The sequence below is a fragment of the Eubalaena glacialis genome, chromosome 18 (assembly GCF_028564815.1).
Source record: "Eubalaena glacialis isolate mEubGla1 chromosome 18, mEubGla1.1.hap2.+ XY, whole genome shotgun sequence".
NCBI lineage: Eukaryota > Metazoa > Chordata > Mammalia > Artiodactyla > Balaenidae > Eubalaena > Eubalaena glacialis.
The window spans coordinates 29,321,338-29,342,496 of NC_083733.1; the positions used below are offsets into that span (position 1 = coordinate 29,321,338).

Genomic DNA, 21,159 nt, shown 5'->3' on the forward strand with positions numbered 1-21,159 from the left:
GCCACAATATCTGGAGCTCCCATTGGTAAGTCGGGTATGGGTTCCGCCTCCCTTTACTTTGGTACTTCCTATTAGATAGCGGTGGAGAAACACGGGAAATGAGGCATTCTGGGAATTGCAGTCTCCGTAGGAAAAGAGCCGCTAGATTAGCGTGACGTGGGTCTTGCAGCTTGCGAGGAGATGAGTGGTAAGCGGCCTGCTGAGCCCGTCCCGGGCCGGGCTGGGAAAAGGGGAAAGAAGGAGGTGATGGCGAAGTTTTCGGATGCTGTCACGGAGGAAACCTTGAAAAAGCAGGTGGCTGAGGCCTGGAGTCGCAGGACGCCGTTCCGCCACGGTAAGCTGGTGCTGTGAAGGGGGAGGCGCAGCGCCGGGTCGGGGGCCTCTGAAAAAGTCCTGGCACTCTAGCCTATTCCTGAGCAGCGAGGCCACAGGGGAAGAGGCTCTTGAAGAGAGCGTGACTTTGCCACCTCCGACTCTCCTGCCTGGCCTGCTGTCCCTTTTCCAAGTTCAGTTTGGATTTAGAAACCTAGAAGAGGAAGAAATGAAGGCCAGGGAGTTTCGGGAAGTAAAGGGCATGCAAGTTCATGGAAATTCTGGAATTAGAGGTGAGGTAGAATCTTCTTCACTGATTGTGCGTCGTTGGGCAATGGGTTCAGCTCCTTACTATATAAAGTAGGATAACTAATAGTATTTCTCTCGGAAAGATGTTGACTGTGATTAAGAAGCTAATGTATGTATGCATCAATACATATTTTTCTAAGTAAGGACCAGTAAACATTTGGACACATAGTCGAGTGGCTTTTGCGGTTTTCCTTCGAAGGTAACGCTCGTTTGTCCCATGATAGCGTAGCCAGAGCTTTTGCTGGGAGCTGCCAGATAGCAGGCACCTGAGCTTACTCAGTTTTGCCGGCCTGTAGTTCAACAACGTGACCCATGAAGGTAAACATGGTTTTGACCAAAGGAAGGAACCTTCATCAAATGATTCCAGCCTCAGCTTCAGATATCACCTTATAGGATAAGAACTCTGCTTAATGCATCATGCTTTCCCTTCTAAAGTTTGCCATGATTTTTGTTTCAGTGGTTGAGTGCTTTAAGAGATGAGTCCTTGGTGTCCCGGATGCACATAGAAAGTGGTAGCTTCGTGTTTGGAGTGTAAGCTCTGGACACTGAGGGACTTTTGAGTTTCCTTATGTGTGGGATGGAGATAGTGATGACGTCTACCTTAGAATTGTTGAGAAGATTAAATGAGATAATGCATGTTAAAGCACCACTGTGCCTGGCAGCTGGTGGGAGGTGGTGGTGGTTTGTATTAGAGGGGTACATAATCTGTCCCACCAGAGGCAGTGGGTGAAACGTTGAGGTAAAACTCAAAAAGAGTTAGAGGAGGTTATGCCTGACCTGATTTTTTTTTTTAAGAAGTATGTATTTTATAACTTCCTCTAGCAGTAACTTAGGCAAAGAAAAATGATTGAAGAAAAATTGGCTGCCAGTATTGTTATTCTCGTTTTTAATTTGCTACTCTCATTTGAAGTTTGGGGGGAAATAAGACTCTAAAATACATTCAGTTGAATAAGTAATTGTTGAACTAAAAAACCCCAAAAAGAGCAGAAATCTTAATTTAGTGACATCGTTTATACTCATCTTAAGGACTAATATTTTTAAGCACAGTACCTTTAAAAAGTAGTAGTAAGTGGGGAAAAAAAAAAAAGGAAGAGCTTATAATTCTTCCCCAAAATCTTAAATTTTAGGTACTAGATTTCTGAAAATTCATGACCATCCCTTTTGTATTCTCTCTACTGTGCTGCTCACAGGTCAAAAATACAAAAGGGAAAAGTGATAGATAATGCTTTCCTCCCCACAGAAGCCATTGTCATGGACATGGACCCCTTTCTTCACTGTGTGATCCCAAACTTCATCCAAAGCGAAAACTTCTTGGAAGGACTTCAGAAGGAACTTTTGAACTTGGACTTCCATGAAAAGTATAATGATTTATATAAGTTCCAGCAGGTATTTATGGCCCTTTCACATTAGCTTTTCCACTTCAGAAATTCATTTTCTATAAAATCATTGAATACCTTTAGACTTGAGGTTTTAGTTTGGGTTTGCCATTGAGGGTCCTTGCCTTGACGTTGTTAAAAGCATTCATTTATTTAACATAAGCTGAGTGTTAACTATGTGTTTGGTGCTTTAATTATTATATGGAAGTCTTTGCCAGTTCCTGCCCTGAAAGCCTTTAAAATCTAAAATAATAGAGGTGATAGTGATGGTGAAAGATAGTCAGAAAATACAGTAAGCCGGTAAGTAAATACATTATAAACAAAAAGGATAATAAGTACATTTTGGGGAGTGGTATAATGAAGAGAGTAGTACATTGGAAGGTAATAACCATTTAAATTTTTGAGTTCATGTCTTTGTTTTAGGTGGCTTGCTGTATTGCAGTATGTCCTGCAGAGAGTTAGATCTGTTCTTTTTAAATTGGTGGACAGTTGAATTTGGCAGAAAAGACTGTTTCAAAATCAAGGCTGGTTTTCGTACTCTTAGAAGACAGGCCCAGTCTAGGTATAAAAACATATAGGTCATTGGTTTCCCCAGTTTGGGGGGATATCTTTTAGTACATGGCGTACATCACTCTTAGAAATAGTTATAGAACCTCAAGGACATCAGCCTTTAAAATCACAAAAAATAAAATAAAAGTGAAGATTAAGAACTATTTTGTTTTCTTTCCATTTCCCGCTGATTTCTTTTTTTTTTTTTTTCCCCGCTGATTTCTTTTTATCAGGGATAAAAGAGTAACAAATTTCTCTGTCTTGCATTTATTCTTTTACACTAGAGCTGGTTGTGTCCCCCAGTCTGTCTATCTTTGGGCCTTATATATATGATTGAATTAACCAAGTTAGGTTAAATACACAAATGATGTTACTCTTAATAATTCAGAAAATCTAATGAAAAATAACTTTTATCCATAGTAAAGTTGTATAGGTTAATTAAAAACTATAGTTGTCTGCCTTTGTAATTATATCAGCTTTGATAACACTAGGCCTCTTTGGTTGATTTGGGGCTATATGCATCTCTGATTACTGAAATTGAGAAAGTGGTTTTTACTTAATGCAATTTGGTAGATGAAAATACTTCTGATTTTGAAGTCAGTGAGAGGCAAAATAATAGAAAGGGCCCTGGGTAATGAGAGGAAAAAGAAGCAGCCATAACTTTAGATCCCCATGGGTGCTTGATGGAACTCTGCTGTGAATAATTTTTACTATGCTCACTTTGGGACGGAACTTCTTCATCCTAAGACAGTAAATATAAAACCTGCTTTCAGTCTCCTGTCCCATAAAACTTCATTTATATCCCTTTTTCTTTGCTTGTGCTGTGAATTGACTTGATAATTGGGTCTATTAACAACTTCCAGTCCTCCTAACCAAGTTTGTCATTAGGAGTAGCCTGATACTCTGTATTTTAAAGCAAGCATTACTGAGTGCATGCTTTATGCCATGCTAAAGGCTTTGTATTTATTAATTCATTAAATCCTTATAATGATACATTACTGTTCCTGTTACACAGATAAAGAAACTACATCAGGTTTTCCTTCTCTTCTGGATCATTCCCTTCAACATACCGAAAAAAAAAGAAAGAAAGCTGTTAGTTCTTCTTCTCTTAAGGAAAAAAACGCTGTTGACCTAACTTTCCCCTTCACCTATCACCCCATTCCTCTGCTCCCCTTGACAGTAGCATTCCTTCTGAGTCGTCTGTAGTGTCTCAAATTCCTCTTCTGTTCTCTGTTAAGCCCACTTTATTAGACTTTCACCTGTTACACACCACTGCAACTGTATTTGTCAAGGGCACTCACAACTTCCACATTAGTAAATCCAGTCATCAGTCTTCAGGCCTGGTTTTACTTGACTCTCGGCAACATCTGACCTACTTTGTTACTCCTTCCTGGAGACTCTCCCCCAACCCCCCCTTACTTTCAGGAAACCATCCTCTCTTCATTTTCCTTCTACCTCACCGGTGAGTCCTTCTTAGTTCCCTTCGGTAGGTCTTCCTTTTGTACCTGGCTTCTTAATGACAGAGTACTCTAGGGCTTAGCCTTTGGATCACTTCCAAACAGATTGCAGAGAGTCTCATGGCTTTGCCTCTACTCTAGGATACCTATGAAGTGTCTCATACTTTCCAAAACTAAACTCCTGATCTTCTCCCCCTAAATCTGCTCCACCTGCAATTTTCCCCATCTCAGTTCACAACAATCTTTCCAGCGGCTGAGGCCAAAAACCTTGAGGTTATCCTTGATTCCTCTCTCACACCTCATCTCCAGTCCATTGGGAAATTCTGTGGGCTCTACCTTCAGAATATATTCAGAAAAGCCCACTTCTTTCCACTTCCATTGCCAACACCTGATCCAAGCCATCTTGTTCTCTCACCAGGATTATTCTCTTAGCGTATTAACCAGTCTCCTTGCTTCCACCCTTGCCCACCTACAGCCATTGTGTTCTTTTAAAATGTTAATGGAGGGACTTCCCTGGTGGCACAGTGGTTAAGAATCCACCTGTCAATGCAGAGGACACGGGTTCAATCCCTGGTCCAGGAAGATCCCACATGCTGTGGAGCAACTAAGCCCATGCACCACGAATACTGAGCCTGAGCTCTAGAACCCACAAGCCACAACTGCTGAGCAGCATGCTGCAACTACTGAAGCCCATGCTCCTAGAGCCCGTGCTCCGCAACAAGAGAAGCCACCACAATGAGAAGCCCACGCACCACAATGAAGAGTAGCCCCCACTCGCCACAGCTAGAGAAAGCCCGTGCGCAGCAATGAAGACCCAATGCAGCCAAAAATAAAAATTAATAAAGTAAAAAAAAGTTAATGGACCCAAGAGAATTGAAAACATTTGTTCACATAAAAGCTTGTACATAGATGTTTGTAGCAGCACTATCTATAACAGCCAAAAAGTAGAAACACCCAACGTCTGTCAACTAATGAATGGATAGACCAAATGTGGTGTGTCTATACAATGGAATATTATTCAGCCAGAAAAAGGAATGAAGTACTAAGTACTGCTGCAACACGGATGAACCTTGAAAACATACTCAGTGAAAGAAGCTAGACACAGAAGGCCACATACAGTGTGATTCCATTTATATGTAATGACCAAAACATATGTAGAGACAGAGAGTAGATTAGTGGTTGCCAGGAGCTAGGGGAAGGGAGGATGGGGAGTGACTGCCTGATAGGTACAGGGTTTCTTTTTAGTGTGATGAAAATATTCTGGAATTAGTGGTGATAGTTGCACAACAGGTGAATATGCTAAAAATCCACTGAATACACACTTTCAGGTGGTTAAAATGGTAAATTTTATGTTATGTGAATTTTATCTTCAGTTTTTAAAAATTATATGGGATCATATTATTCCTTTGCCCAAAATCTCCAAAGGTTCTCATTTCTCTGAGTAAAAGCCAAAGTGGTTCTAAGGCTCCTATTGCATCTTTGGCCCCTTCTCCTGCTGCTCTCCCCCAAATCGCTGTTGCAGCTGCACAGTCTCCTGCAGTTTCTTGAACAGGCCAGGCATTCTTCACACTCAGGACCTTGAATCCGCTTTGCTGAGATATTCCCTTGGTACACCTCCCAACCTCCTTCAAGCCTTTGCTTCACCTCAGTGAAGTCTAACCTGGCCACCAAATTTATAATTGCAAACCCTTCCCCACTCTCAGCACTTCTGGTCCCTCGTACTCTGCTTTATTTTCCCTCGACATTTGTCACCTTTTTTTATACTGATAATCGACTCTTTATGTTTGTTGTCTCTCTCCGTCAAGAATATAAGCTCCGCTGTAATAACTATGTAAGTACTTGTTGAATGAATAAGGCACAGAGAGGCTAGGTAACTTGCCTGAGTCACAGAGCTGCCAAATGGAGGGGCCATACCTCAAACCCAGGCAGTTTGGCTTCAGAGTCCAGGCTGTTAACGACAGTGCTCTACTGCCAGAGTGTTCCCTAAACTAGTCTCCTCTGTCTGATTTATGAAGGAAATCCTTTTTTTTTCTTTTTTTCATGATCAAGTCTGATGATCTGAAGAAGAGAAGAGAGCCTCACATCTGTGCTTTAAGGTAAACAAGCGCTCATATTTGTTGGGTGCATAATACGTGCCAGACAGAGGAGTAAGTGCTTTAAATGTTAGGTCATACAACCTTTGTTGGTGTTATTGTCCCCTTTTGTAGAGGAGGAAACAGACTCTGAGAAATTAAGTAACTTCTTCAAAGTTAACTAGGTACAAATTGAGGGAACTAAGATATAAACCTAAGTCTGTCTGATTCCAGGGCCCAAGTTCTCAATGATAAAATGTTCAACCGTTAGTAATCAAGGAAACAACGCTGGAGATACCATCTTTCACATGTTAGTTTGCAAGTATTTAAAACAAAAACTCCAGTGTTGACAGAGGGGTAGATACCTTTATACAGTGACGCAATCTTGAAGATGGTTTTGAAAGGTGTATCAAAACCCTTAAAATGATGCTTGTCTTTTTGTAGTATAATTCCACTTACAAGAATTTATCCTGAGAAAATAATTAAGGGTGTGCTCAAAAATTCTATACAAGATTGTTTATTGTGATGGTGTTTCTAACAGTGAAAAATCACAAATGCCCACCCATCAAGATTTATATAGCTAATGGTACAAAACAAAGTGAAAAACTATACAATCGTTGAATATGGTGTGACTTTATTTATTTATTTTTTTGGCTGCGTTGGGTCTTTGTTGCAGTGCGCAGGCTTCTCATTGCGGTGGCTTCTCTTGTTGCGGAGCACGGGCTCTAGGCACACGGGCTTCAGTAGTTGTGGCTTGCAGGCTCTAGAGCGCAGGCTCAGTAGTGGTGCACAGGCTTTGTTGCTCAGCGGCATGTGGGATCTTCCCAGACCAGGGATCGAACCTGTGTCTCCTGCATTGGCAGGTGGATTCATAACCACTGTGCCACCAGGGAAGTCCCAATGTGTGTGACTTTTAACACATGAGTATGGTAAAGTTATTTCGTCATTCTAAGATACTTTTTTTGTGTGTGTATTTTAACCTCTCTGAGACTCAGTGTCTCACACAATTATTGTTGTATCCTATTTTTTGAAGTGATGTATAAAATGATGATACTTCTTGCAGGCAAAGGCATATTAGGCTAGATGAAATAAACTTATCAAGAGAAAAGAAGTTAAAATAGCATACATGGTGGATGCCATATGAAAAAAGAGACGTATATTTGGATACTTACGTGTGTACAAAGGAAAAGACTTGGAAGGATGGAATGTTTAAATCTGGCTAGTAGGACTGCAGGTTTTTTAAAGTTTCTTTTTACTTATAATAGGGTTTTTTCCTAGTTTTGCTACAGTAAGCCCATGTTACTTTGTAATAGCTGTCTGTTTTTCATCTATACAAGTTATATTTTCTCATTCTTTTTTTCTCTGCAATATTTCCGTAAATGGTAGCAGTCTGCAGAGTTTATTTCTTCTAAATCCTGAAGTATCGCTCACGTGTTAACTGTAACTCATAATATTTCATATTTATTTTAGACCTTTTTTCCCCCAAGACCATGCTTTAAAGCACTATCTCATTAGTTCATACCACACCTCTGGTAAGCATTTCTTTCCTATGGGACTGAGTTACATTCTGTATCCAACGCGTAACAGCCAGATGGTAGGAGAGATGGAATTCCTTGGTCTTTACCGAAAGGTGATCTTTTTATTTCCCAGTTGGGTTCTGTGATTTCTCTCATGAATACAATTAACAAATGAGAATGACAGCAGAAAATAACCCTGTCGTGACACTTTCATAGGGTAACTAGAGAAAGAGCTTTCTATGGAATAAATTTGTGGAAGCTGATGTTACCAGTAACAGAGGGAATGAAGGCTTTGATAATCCTAGTTACATAAAGCATCAAGATTCAAGATTTTGCAAAAATGTTGACCACCTACATTACCTGAGGCCTGGTTTAGCAGTTTGCTATGCTGACCTATTATGTCTAATTTGCAACTCTGCCTATGAAAGTTACATGGCACTTTTGTTTGGACTAACCAAGCACAATATTTTATGGAATTTTTTGGATTGGGTAGCATACAGTGTAAAAAGATATTTGGTAATAAAATTTCAGGGCATCAACCTGGAGACTTGGTATCTAGTTATTAACAGCACAATTGCATTTTATGGGGATTTCAGTGATGTACATTTGGACTAGAATGATCCAAAAAATACTGTCTCTTCATGTGCAAAATTTGAACTAACATAAACCCTTTAAAAATGTTTTTTAAAATGTTTTTCCAGTTTTATTGAGATATAATTGACATAAAAAATGTTAATTCATCAAAGTTAACATAATTTCAAAGTTGACTGCCAACTGAGTAAGTTTTAAATTGTGTTAGAGTTCTATACAGAGCCACTTTAGCTGGTAAATGGAAATGTTCAACCATCTTTGTTTTTTTGGTATCCTGTTAATATCAGAACTTCTGTGAAAGAGTTTATTATTACACAATTAGCATAATAGTCACCATTATTTTAATCTACAACAGTGTCACCCACCCAGGTGTTCATTAAACAACAGTGCTAGTATTGGTGCTGAAAAACAGCTCTAAAAATCAGTGACTTCGGACTGGAACATTGGTGTTCCTATGACAAAGGCCAGACCACTGTCGTGATAGGGCAATACTATAAATTTAAGAGTAAGAAAAATAAGATGAGGGACTTCCCTAGCGGTCCAGTGGTTAGGACTCTGTGCTTCCGCTGCAGGGGGCACTGGTTTGATCCCTGGTTGGGGAACCAAGATCCCGCATGCCACATGGCGTAGCCAAAAAAAGAAAAGAAAAGAAAACAGTAGAGCAAAAATATATTGCAGTAGAGAGATTTACATTTATTTTTCTGGGACTGTTACTCCTAAACTTTGCAAGTTTAAAGTGAGGAACATTCTCAAGAATGGATCTTAAATAAACCAAAACGTCCAGGAAAAAATAGTTGTGGCATAGATCCAAATGGAGCCCACATTATGGTGTAACAAGTTATCTTTTGTTTACATTTCTAGGAAAATTCTGTTTGAACATTTCCGGGCTTGGCTTTCAGACATTTCGAAGATTGACCTGGAATCAACCATTGATGTGTCCTGTGCTAAATATGAATTCTCAGGTAAGAAAGATTAAAACCTTGCTGTCGCTAAGATTTAAAGGCTTTAGCTAAATGATGATGGGAAGACAGATGTCAGTGTTCCAAAATCCTAGACTTCGTGTCCCTGGATAGCATGAGGATCTTCTTAATGAGTACAGTCTGACCCAGCTCATGTATAGAAATGCCCATCTTATTGGAAGGTATAAGGCAGTGGTTCTCTTTGGGAGTATGATGAAAGCTATGAACATATTGTAACCAAGCAAGGGCTTGTGTGCCCGAGGCACACAAAGCCAAACTCTTGACAGCGGTGTTTGTAGCAAAATAAGGACGCCAAGCAAGGAGAATGGGCAGCTCACGCTCAAAAAATGTGAACTCCCCAGTGGCTTTCAGGGAAGGGTTTTTAAAGACAGGGGAGAGGGTTATTGGATGCATAATCAGCTCGTGGACTTTCTTCTGATTGGTTGGTGGTGAGGGAACAGAATGATGTTTCAGGAATCTCAATCACTGACCTTCTGGTTCCAACCAGAAGTCTGGGGTCTGTGTGCTTGTGGTCAGCATATAATCGCCATCCTCCACCTGGGTGGTGAGGGGGTTTCTTAGTTTCTGCAGAACAACTCAAAAATATGCATCAGATTCTTATCTCTATCCCTTCAGGAGGAACTAGGAGTCCTGTGACTCTCGTCTCCTAATCATTAACTGCTTGAGCCTGCTCTTTGTAACCTGGGGGAGGCCTAGGAGACTGAAGCCTTTTTTTCTATAAACAAGAAACAAGGGACACAGAGGGGCTTTTGTGCCCAGGAAGGCCTTGCAGGGTCCTGCTTGGTTTCAGTATTTTCAGAAAAAGGCCAATAATGCACATACACACCAACTTTGCATACAGTATCAGGAAATTCAGAGATGATGGTGTAAATTACTCTTAAACTTCCCAGGAAACACATATCTCCCTCAATGTCTTTTTTTTCTTTTGAAGGTAATGAGTGAATATATTCTTAAGGAAAAAATGTCAAACAATATAGCATACAGTGTAATCCACAACAGTCCCCTTCACCTTCTCCTTGTCCCTCTTCCTCTTCAGATGTGTCCACTGTCACCAGTTTGGGGTGCATCCTTCTTGTTACCTTTCTGAGCATATAAATGTCCTTTTTTTTTTAGAAATTAAAGTTTATTTATTTATTTATTTATTTATTTTTGGCTGTGTTGGGTCTTCGTTTCTGTGCGAGGGCTTTCTCCAGTTGCGGCGAGCGGGGGCCACTCTTCATCGCCGTGCGCGGGCCTCTCGCTGTCGCGGCCTCTCTTGCTGCGGAGCACAAGCTCCAGACGCGCAGGCTCAGTAGTTGTGGCTCACGGGCCTAGTTGCTCCGCGGCATGTGGGATCTTCCCAGACCAGGGCTCGAACCCGTGTCCCCTGCATTGGCAGGCAGACTCTCAACCACTGCACCACCAGGGAAGCCCTAAATGTCCTTTTGATAACATGTTTGGTTTTCATCTGGAAGGAAAAGTGTTTTGTGTTGTTTTGTTTTACTGAATAAAATTCTGCTTTGGGTTTACTCTCCCACGTTGTCCTAGGGAATTACAAATTGGTAACAGCATTTTGAGGGTAACTTAGACATAAGAAGAGTCATATCATATGCCCTTTCTTTAACTTTTTTTTTTTAATTTGAAATAATTTCAAACTGACAGACAAGTGGCAAGCATAGTACAAATAAGTTTTTTCCATTTTACCTGAGAGTAGGTTGCCCTTAGGATGCTCCGTGACCCCTGAGTACTTCAGTAACTCCTACAACAAGGACACTTCTGCTATGTGACAGTAAGAAGCCATCAGAATCAGGAACTACGATTGATACATTATTCCCATCTAATCTGCAGGCTCCATTCAGGTTCTATGATTTGGTCCTTTATAGCAAAGGGATCTGGTCCAGGGTTGTGCATAGCATTTAGTTGTCATGTGCCTTCAGTCTAGAACAGTTCCTCAGTCTTTCTTTGACCTTCATGATCTTGATGCTTCTGAAGATTTACAGATGAGTTATTTTGTAGAACGTCCCTCAGTTTGGGTTTGTCTGCTGCTTTCTCATGATTAGATATGTGTTCTTTTTACTGCATCTTATCAAGTGGTAGATGGTGTGTCATATTACCAGTGATACTAACTTTGATCACTTAATTAAGCTGGTGGCTGACATCAAGTTTTTTCCACTGTAAACTTGTTCTTTTCCTCTCTTTAAGTTAATAAGTATTTTGTGGGGAGACACTTTAAGATTATGTAAATATTCCATTTCTCATCAAACTTTGATTCACTTGTTTTAGCATCCACTGATATTTCTTACTACAGTTATTACTATGCAGGTTGTCAAATGGTGATTTCTTTCCTAATAAAATCATTTCTTTATTAGTTGTCATTCTACTGTAAAGAAAACCTTTCCCTCTCCCCAGTTACTCATTTGTTTATTTATGTCAGTGTGAATTTAAGGGTTACTATGTATGTAATGGTTACTGTCATTATGTTGATGCTCATATTGTCCCTGATTTGATCAAGAGGAGCCCCTTTAAGCTGACTTCTGTGTCCTTTTTGTATGTCCTCATGTTACTGAAACAAACTCGGGTTGCTCACAATGCAAGGCAAAGCCAATCTCCTGAAACCGGGTCATGGTGAGGGAAAGTACAGTTTATTCCAGGGCACCAGACAAGGAGAATGGGCCGCTCATGCCCAAAAGACCCAAGGTCCCCGATGGGTTTTAGGGAAGGGTTTTTAAAGGCAAAGTGAGGGAGAGGGTCACAGGGTGCGTGATCAGCTCGTGCACAGTTCTCTGATTGGTGCATGGTGAGGTAACAAGGTGAGGTCACAGGGGTCAGCATCCTCAATCTTCAGGTTCCAGCCGGTCTGGGGGCTACATGCTCGTGGTCAGCTTTTCTCATCTGGTGTGGGGGGTCTGGTTTCTATAAAACAGCTTAGGAATGTGTGTCAGACTTACCTTTACCATTGAAGCAGAACTGGGAGTCCTTGTGACTGACTTCTTAAGTTATGGCTACTCTCGTCTGCCTGCCCTATCTTTGTTTCTGCATTCTTTATTCCTCAGTCATTAGCTGCTGGGGCCTACTCTTTGCTTCACATGGAGGGCCTAGGAGGTCACAGCTTATTTCCATAGCCTCTTTTTCCAATCAGCAATAAGCAGGGGACAGCAAGAGGTCTGTCGCCGAGAAGGCCCCTACGTGGGTTTCACTCACTTTCACTCATCCTTCTTATTATATCTTACTTCCTAGCAAAACAAGATTTTCCCAGGGTTATCTTATATTCCCTGTGCTCTAGACAAGTCACATTGATTCCTGTGGTTTCAATTCCACACCATAGGGTTCATTCTAGATTTCTCCTTTTCCATATTTGCAATTCCATTCTTCAACCTTGAGAAATCTGCCTTCCATTATTTTCAATATGTTTGTTTATTAAAACAATCCCTCCGTGTGGAATGATCTCACTTCACCCGTAGCATCCCCTCCCCTCTCCCACCTTGCCCGGATGCCTATCTTGCTCAGTCCTAGAATAACTATGCAGCCATTAAAAGAGATGACAGAAAAGACATTTGCCATGTAATAAAAGAAAAAAAAAGGCCACAAAACAACCACTGTAGGATGCTATTTTTTAAAAAGCAAATACATGTATGTTGAAAAATACTGGAAGAATACATGTAAAAATATTAGTAGTGATTGTCTCTGAATCTATATATGTGTTCTTCAGTGTTTTTAGAGTTTTCTATTTTGACAGTTTTATTTCTGTAATTATAAAAGAGGAGAAATAAGTGTCATTTTAAAGCTGGAGGAACTGACGTTACGGAGGAATAACAGGTGGACTGATAGTGAGCGCAGAGTCAGATGTCCGCTGCTCATTGCCGCACAGGGACATTACGGTGTGCGCTGAACTATTGCAGATGCCCTGCTCTGCCATGACGACGAGCTGGAAGGACGCCGGATTGCCTTCATTCTTTACCTGGTTCCTCCCTGGGACAGGAGCTTGGGGGGCACCCTGGACCTGTACAACGTTGACGGTAAGACAAAGGCATGCTCTTCAACACCAGCAGCCCCTTCTGGGTCCTTACGTGCTCTGTCTGTGCTCCTCGGGAGATGGAAGCTCTTCATTACAGTGGCGACCGCAGGGGGATAATTGCCAGCCCCGATAGCCACCTCTCCTGAGTTGTGCCTGAAATAATCATTACTCCAGAGATAAGTTAGAGCCGAGTTAAGATGAGGAATGGTCAGACCTTGCTTCTGAATGCTGGCCGTGGGAGGGTAGAGAACATGTGCAGCCACCCGTGGCTATGAATCTGCCAGGACCAGTGCCTCTGATGGGAGGTCAGGGTCTTTTTTATTTTTTAATGACTGACACCAGAGCTCGACTCCAGAAAACGTTCAGAACCTTTTCCAGCCTTCATCAGTAATAGAGGATGGTGGAGTAAGAACAGATATCACCTAGCAGAACTATATAAGAGAAACAGATGGAAGGGGGTGGCATATGGGGATTTGGAGGGGACATTTAGCTACCCTTAGAAATTGGCGAATTGTCAAGGTGAAACGAGGCGGCCTGGAAGTGGTTAACGATGATGAAGCACATTTACGGATGTGTTCTCTCCCCATGCAGAACACTTTCAGCCGAAGCAGATTGTCAAGTCTCTTATCCCTTCGTGGAACACACTGGTTTTCTTTGAAGTGTCTCCAGTATCCTTTCACCAGGTAAAGACTGTGAGCCACAAATGCGTAGAGGGCCAAAGAGCATGCTTTTCAGTCGCCCGTTTCCTGAATGTGACGGCCTCCGGTTGGACAGTCCAGCCAGGTTGTTTTCACACCTAGTGTGAAGGGTCCTGAAATTAGTGAGCCTTGGCTGGTAATCTTCCCCGCTGGTCTTTGCATTGATGTGCTGCTGGTCTTGTCCTTTCAGGTTTCCGAAGTCCTGTCTGAAGAAAAGTCGCGTTTGTCCATCAGCGGCTGGTTTCACGGTCCTTCACTGACCAGGCCTCCCACCTACTTTGAACCTCTCATACCTCGGAGCCCTCACATCCCACAAGATGTAAGGATAAATTCCTGTTGCTGGGATTCTTGTCTTAGAAAAGCTGTGGCATATCATTTGCTTTTCTGGTTTTACAAGTGGCTCATCCTGATAACAGAACTAGGCTTTGAGCTTGCCTTTCCACCCTTCTTAGATACACTTTTGATAGTGTCTTTCTAAGGCAGAGCTTTCCAGAACTTTATTTAACAAGGAGAAAATTATAAAATGAAGATTTGCATATATTTTACTAGTGTAAAATGATGTCAGAACAAAAGCAGTAGGAATTATTAACTCACCCTTTGCATCTGCTGCTTTGTAGCATGAAATTTTGTATGACTGGATCAACCCTACTTATCTCGACATGGAGTACCAAGTTCAAATTCAAGAAGAATTTGAAGAAAGCTCTGAAATTCTCCTAAAAGAGTTCCTTAAGGTAGGCCAGCAAATCCTGTCCAATATACCACATTTGGCATGCAGCCTTGCTTCCTGGGTGGGTGAAGAGGCATCACTAAGAGTTTTTGTTGCTTTTTGTTTTGTTCCTGGTTAGCATGTTTACGTCATCCTCTTCTTCAAATAAAGTATAGAAATGATGATAATAGCTAACATTGGTATCAGTCGTATGTTAGTGGGTTGAGTCCCTTGGGTATTCCCCAGTTTTCTAGAATCTTAATCACACACACTTTTTTTTTTTTAATTTATTTTATTTATTTTTGGCTGCACTGGGTCTTCACTGCTGCATGTGGGCTTTCTCTAGTTGCGGTGAGCGGGGGCTACTCTTCGTTGCGGTGCGCAGGCTTCTCATTGCGGTGGCTTCTCTTGTTGCGGAGCACAGGCTCTAGAGTGCAGGCTCAGTAGTTGTGGCACGCAGGCTTCAGTAGTTGTGGTGCACGGGCTTAGTTGCTCCGCGGCATGTGGGATCTTCCCGGACCAGGGCTTGAACCTGTGTCCCCTGCATTGGCAGGCGGATTCTTAACCACTGTACCACCAGGGAAGCCCCCCACACACACTTCTATATTGGGGATGAGTGGTGTATAGTTCCCATCCTAGTCATTTGATGACTATGGTACTTACCAATTACTTTTAAATAATAGAAAGATTACTGATTAACAAATTAGTAGCAAATGTTTGAGAATGATGAGGTAGCACATTATAGTGGAGAGAGAACTAGGTTAGAAGTTAGAAGACTTTATTTTAATTTATTTTTTTAATAAATTTATTTTATTTTTGGCTGTGTCGGGTCTTCGTTGCTGTGCATGGGCTTTTCTCTAGTTGCAGAGAGCGAGGGCCACTCTTCCCTGCGGTGCGCGGGCCTCTCTCCACAGTGACCTCTCTTGTTGCGGAGCACGGGCTCTAGGCGCGCGGGCTCAGTAGTTGTGGCTTGTGGGCTCTAGAGTGCAGGCTCAGTAGCTGTGGCGCACGGGCTCAGTTGCTCTGCAGCATGTGGGATCGTCCCAGACCAGGGATCGAACCCGTGTCCCCTGCATTGGCAGGCAGATTCCCAACCACTGCGCCACCAGGGAAGCCCTAGAAGACTTTATAGTCACGTCTTGGCTCCATGGTTTTACTGACCTGAGCAAATTACTAAGGTCTCACTTTTATTTCATTGTCAGTTAAACTGGGATAATACTTGCCCTGCCCGTCTTGAAGAGTTGTTGTGAGGGCCAAATGAGATCACGTATGCGAGTGTGGTTTTTCCCAATTGACCCTGGGTCCCATGGAATCACAGTCCCAAGAGTTGGTGCCTCCTTGAAAAAAAGGTTGAGAGACACTACATACTGCCTCTCTCTCTGAATTATATAGCTGACAATAGCATATTAAGGAATTCGAGAAGTATTACTAGTAAATAAACTCGTTTAACCCTATTTAACTTAGCTCACCTAAACCATCCTTTGGGATCCTCTTTCCTGTTTTACAACTAATAGGATAACTGTTTGTAGAATACTCCTTGGGAAACTGCATTAAACAAGTACTTATAAAGGCTCTTATGGAGAATATTTTAATAGATTAATCAGCTTCTTGTACTACACTGGACTTTTTAAGTTTAGAATGCTGATTAAATCAAGGGAATGAGCTGAGGCCTAAAGAATCTGTATTATTATATAGACATTTTCATTATAATAAATGCATGAATTTGAGAGGTTTAGCAATTTGACGTAAGACATACAACTACTTAAGGAAATGGCCCAAATTGACACTCAGGTGACTTGGCTAAAGCATGCTGACGATTTATCCAGTCTTTGCTCTGGCTTCAGCGTATCAGGACTGGGGGAGGTTGTGTGAAAGGGGTGAGAGTCACCTGGCCCTTTTAGGAATCAGCCAGCATGATTCTGCAGAGCTGCTGTACCTGCAAGACCAGTGTGGGATCACAGGGAGATCTGCTAACTGCTGCTTCATTTGCTCCTTTTCCAGTCTGAGAAATTTGCAGAGGTGTGTGAGGCTTTGGAGAAAGGAGATGTGGAATGGAGCAGCCGAGGTCCCCCTAACAAAAGGTAGAACCCATCATCCAAGACATTTGCTTCTGCATTCAACACCTGCCTGTTTGTCTGCAAGGCTCACCTCCAATAATAGGGCATTTGCCCTAATGATGTTTTGTTCCCGGGGACATCCAGTAGCAGGCCCTAACAAAACCTCATTATTGTAACAACTTGGACATTAGTAAGCTATGCAAGGTTTAGGGAGAGAGATACAAAGCTAATGATCAGCTTTCATCCCATGAGTAATATTACATCTGTGGCTTTGATGAACACCTTGGCATCGCTGCTTTCCAGGTTTTACGAGAAGGCTGAGGAGAGCAAACTTCCCGACATCTTGAAGGACTGCATGGCATTATTTCGCTCCGAGGCAATGTTCTTGCTGCTCTCCAACTTCACAGGCCTGAAACTTCACTTCTTGGCCCCTTCAGAAGAAGGTGAGCTTGAGGACAAAAAAGAGGGAGAAGCAGCCTCTGCTGCTGATGACACTGAAGAAGGGCCTAGCCGCAGTTCTGAGCCAGAGAGCAGGCGGGCGGCCAGCAGCAGCAGCAGTCAGCAGAGCAACGAACAGACGGACCCAGAGCCAGAGGAAAACGATGCAAAGAAAGGTAAGCTGCTGTTACGTCCTGTCCTTCTTTTACTATTAGGTATTCACGATTCAGTCATTTATTCACTCAACAAACATTTCTTAAGCACCTACTATATGCTAGGCCCTATTTCTGGAGCTGGAGAAGAAGACAGACAAGGTCTCTGCTCTCCCTGGCTTATAGTCTATTGATAGTAGGAGAGGACAGAGATTAAATGATACACAAACAACAAGAAAACATCAAATAAGGATAGGTGCTCTGCAGGAAATCTGAATAGGGTTATGTGCTGAGGAATGACTGGGTGGCCTCTTAGGTGAACGGGCAATCTGGACCAGCCCGTCTGAGGAGCTGTCATCCAAGCTCAGATGTGAATGACGAGAAGGATCTGCTAGAACAGCATTCCGGGTAGGAAGAACAGCTAGTACATTTTATTAGGCTAACAGTAGTACAAATGGTGGAGAGAAATATGACTGGCTTTACCTAAACCTACTCTAAAACACAAGAACATAAAGAAGAGGAAGGTGAGTGGCTTCTTTCTGCTAAGAACCAATATCAGCCTAAGAAAAACTTGCTTGAATTTGGACAAATAGGTAGAAGGAAATTATTAAAAGCAGAGGACGTTTAATCGTCCACAAACAAGATGGAATGGACACATGACATTAAACTAGTAGAATGTACAACACCAAGAGCGAACCGTAATGTAAACTGTGGACTTCAGTTAATAATGCATCAATATTGGTCAGTTGTAAAAAATAAATCACACTAAGGCAAGATGTTAATAATTGGGAGGAAACTGATGGGGAGGGGCAGGGGTTGTGTGTGGCAGTAGAGGAACTGTACTTTCTGGGAAATTTAATTTTTCTGTAAACTGCTCTAAAAAATAAAGTTTATTTAACAATAATCATGTTATTTAAAAAAAAATTTCTGGCAGCTAAATATATACTCCATCTGAAAATCATGGTAAAGAGAAATAGAAAGTCAACTTTTTTTCATTATAAGGCTTATATATTTAATAATATAATGGAGCAATAGGTCAGCTGAAGGTTTATGGAAATGGTTTCTCTTTAGTGCTATAACTATTCCTAATTATCATTCTTTTGCAATCTACAGTGGTATCAAGGTTATTTTTTTCTGGCCTTCTGTTGTTTTTTTCTTAGAATCAGGTGTTCCCACATGCCAGGGGGAACTGAGGCATTGGAAGACTGGTCACTACACTTTAATCCATGACAACAGCAAGACTGAATTTGCCCTGGACTTACTTCTCTACTGTGGCTGTGAAGGTAAGAGGGACAGTCTCTCCTGAGTGACCCTCTCTAACTGAACCAGTTCACAAGTAATTTGCCTTGGCCAGGATCTCAGATCACAGGAGCTCTATGTTGGAAGGGATCTTAGGGGTTATGAATTTCAGTCATCTCCCAACTCAGAGTACTATTTGTATCTGTGACCAAGGTAGAGGAGATGAAATAAATCATAATTTCCATCTAAGGAACCCCCCCAGAGCTTTTATGTAATTGTCCTTCTAGGTGTATTTTATATTTAGTTCTTAGTTTTCAGTTCTTATTCAGTGTTGGTTGAATGATAAATTCAGGCTCATAAGTCAGAGTTGGTTCTACTGAACTCCCAGATCCCCGTTTTAAGCAGCATGGGATCAGTGATTCAAACAGATGATGTAACTCTTGCAGTGAGAGCCTGCTGAATGCTCTTTGTTTTCCCTTCGTAAGGCTGGGAGCCAGAGTATGGTGGCTTCACCTCCTACATTGCCAAAGGAGATGATGAAGAGGTAAGTTGCTTCTGACAGCAAACCATCCTTCTTTAGTTCTTGAAGACGCTTTCATTCTTCAGAGACCCAACTTTTATGACCTTCTGCCAGTGTCTTTAGCTGATAAATCCACATTGGTCTGTCTGGCAGTGGTTCTGATTTCTAGTAGAAAGTACTCAGCATGGAATAAAGAGGCTAAAGGATAATCACTAAGCATTCTACCCAGGTAAAAGAAATTCCAAATAAATTAAGAGTCAGATGGTGCATTCCCATGAATCTTTCAATGTAGTAAGAAATCAATGCATTAGGTAAAACTTTTCTGGGTATGTACTGGAATGGGGCCTATTGGAAAATGTCTGGACGGCAAGATCAGTAGCTCCTCCTAGTAAAGGATACTTTAAAGGATCCTCTATCGCCAGAGCCTGAGTATTTGATATGGAACCATCTGTTTGAGAAAAGCGGTGAGAAGAATCTCTTGTGTTCTGATGTATCACTGTGTTTGCCTATTTCAGCTGCTAACAGTGAATCCAGAAAACAATTCTTTGGCGTTGGTCTACAGAGATAGAGAGACTCTGAAATTCGTCAAGCATATTAACCACCGAAGCCTAGAACAAAAGAAAACTTTCCCAAACAGAACAGGTTTCTGGGACTTTTCATTTGTCTATTATGAATAAGGTTGGGCAAAGCTGGAAAGAGGAGACCCTTCCTCAGTACTGGGACGTCTGGAAGAGTTAGGCATCGAGTGAAGGAGAGCTACAAGGTGACCTGTGTGACAGCGTTCTTAAAACTGTGTGTGGTTGTCCTTTAGTAGGGCTCATAATGATTATCCTCAATCTAGACCTTGAGCTTGGAGATAGATAGGTACTTATCTCTTGATGTAAAATAAAAAGGGGTTTTGTCTTTTTCTTTAACATTCAGTTCATTTTCCATATTGGCTTCTTCAGTGATTAAAAATATGTGGTAAAATATACGTGACATAAAATGTATCTTTTTCAAGCGTACAGTTCAGTGGCATTAAGTACATTCACATTGTTGTGCAGCCTTCACCACCGTCCATCTCCAGAACTCTTCCATCTTTCCCAACTGTACCTCTGTCCCCATTAAATAGTAACTCTGTACTTTCCCCTCCCCACAGCCTCTGGCAACCACCATTCTACTTTCTGTCTCTATGAATCTGACAACTCATATTCCTCATAAGACAAATAATAGAATGTCTGTCCTTTTGTGACTGGCTTATTTCACTCCACATAAAATCTTCAAGGTTCATCCATGTTTCCAGTGATTGATTGACTTTTTTTTTTTAAATATGGACTCATAAATTTATGACTGCAGATTCTGTCCTTCCTAATTTCACTGGTTTAGAAGATTACAGAACCTTACACCCTGTTCATTCTGGGCCCATTGCACTTCCTCCCACTGCCTATGGGCTTTGTTCCACTGTGACTCTCTGTGGACTGTATAGACTAGGCGATGTGTAGTCTGTTCCCTTGGAAAAAGCCTGGCCTAAAACCACGTGGCCACAAGAAACTTCTGGTCGGTAAAGAAGATGTGCAGTAGTTTTCAGGTGCCCACTGCTCTTCCATCCTGGAGTTGTGCCTCCACTATAACTAAATGATTTTCTAATCTCACATATGGCTTTCATTTCCTAAATATTGTAGGGTCAACTATCAAACTAGTTGCCTTTCTTGAAGAGACCAAATACTAAAGACCATGGCAAAATGCCAAGAAGCTGTCCATTTTGTTGCATTCTTTTTCCCTTGAACTGTTCAAAGGGATTATATAATAACTGCTACCCACGTGCATGGGCGTGCATGGATGGGTGTAAGGTGTCGCTGCATCTTTAGTTGAAAGATGCTATTCTCATTCCACTCCAGTGCTGTCTCCCTGTTAACTTCCTCTTTTTTTACGTGTATTATTAGCTATTGCAGTAGCTTTTATTTTGGATTTTACTCATTAATAGGAAAAGCATTTGGCTTTATCTTTTTTTATCTCCTAAAACTTTGAGTACTAAAATTTGAATTTAAATGAAGAAAATGAGTTGCACTTTCTTTTAGGTTGATGGTTTCAAAATTTTGATCTTGTACCCCAATCAGTAAAAAAAAAGTTTTAGCATGTATGCTCATTATATGGATATTTATCTATAAATTTTACACATGTACTAATATTCAGTATTAATTGTTATAAAACAA

The 21,159-nt window shown here is 41.4% G+C and overlaps 1 protein-coding gene across 1 annotated transcript; it reads left to right on the forward strand.

Annotated features, from left to right (window-relative positions):
• The first annotated feature begins 149 nt into the window (after positions 1-149).
• On the forward strand, positions 150-20,924 carry OGFOD1 (2-oxoglutarate and iron dependent oxygenase domain containing 1). Its single transcript, XM_061172371.1, has 13 exons — positions 150-334; positions 1,862-2,007; positions 6,053-6,099; positions 9,045-9,145; positions 13,042-13,158; positions 13,749-13,840; positions 14,046-14,174; positions 14,473-14,586; positions 16,563-16,642; positions 16,922-17,232; positions 18,369-18,491; positions 18,933-18,991; positions 19,483-20,924. Exons 1-13 carry the CDS (start codon positions 181-183, stop codon positions 19,642-19,644), a joined length of 1,635 nt encoding a protein of 544 aa, XP_061028354.1. The 5' UTR covers positions 150-180; the 3' UTR covers positions 19,645-20,924.
• Positions 20,925-21,159: the final 235 nt, after the last annotated feature.

Bases quoted from the DNA above. Each gene is read 5' to 3' on its own strand.
- OGFOD1 (XM_061172371.1), top strand. From the start codon at position 181: ATGAGTGGTAAGCGGCCTGCTGAGCCCGTCCCGGGCCGGGCTGGGAAA. The intron at 14,587-16,562 runs GTAGGCCAGCAA...CTCCTTTTCCAG, and splicing joins TCCTAAAAGAGTTCCTTAAG to TCTGAGAAATTTGCAGAGGT. The intron at 18,992-19,482 runs GTAAGTTGCTTC...TGCCTATTTCAG, and splicing joins CCAAAGGAGATGATGAAGAG to CTGCTAACAGTGAATCCAGA.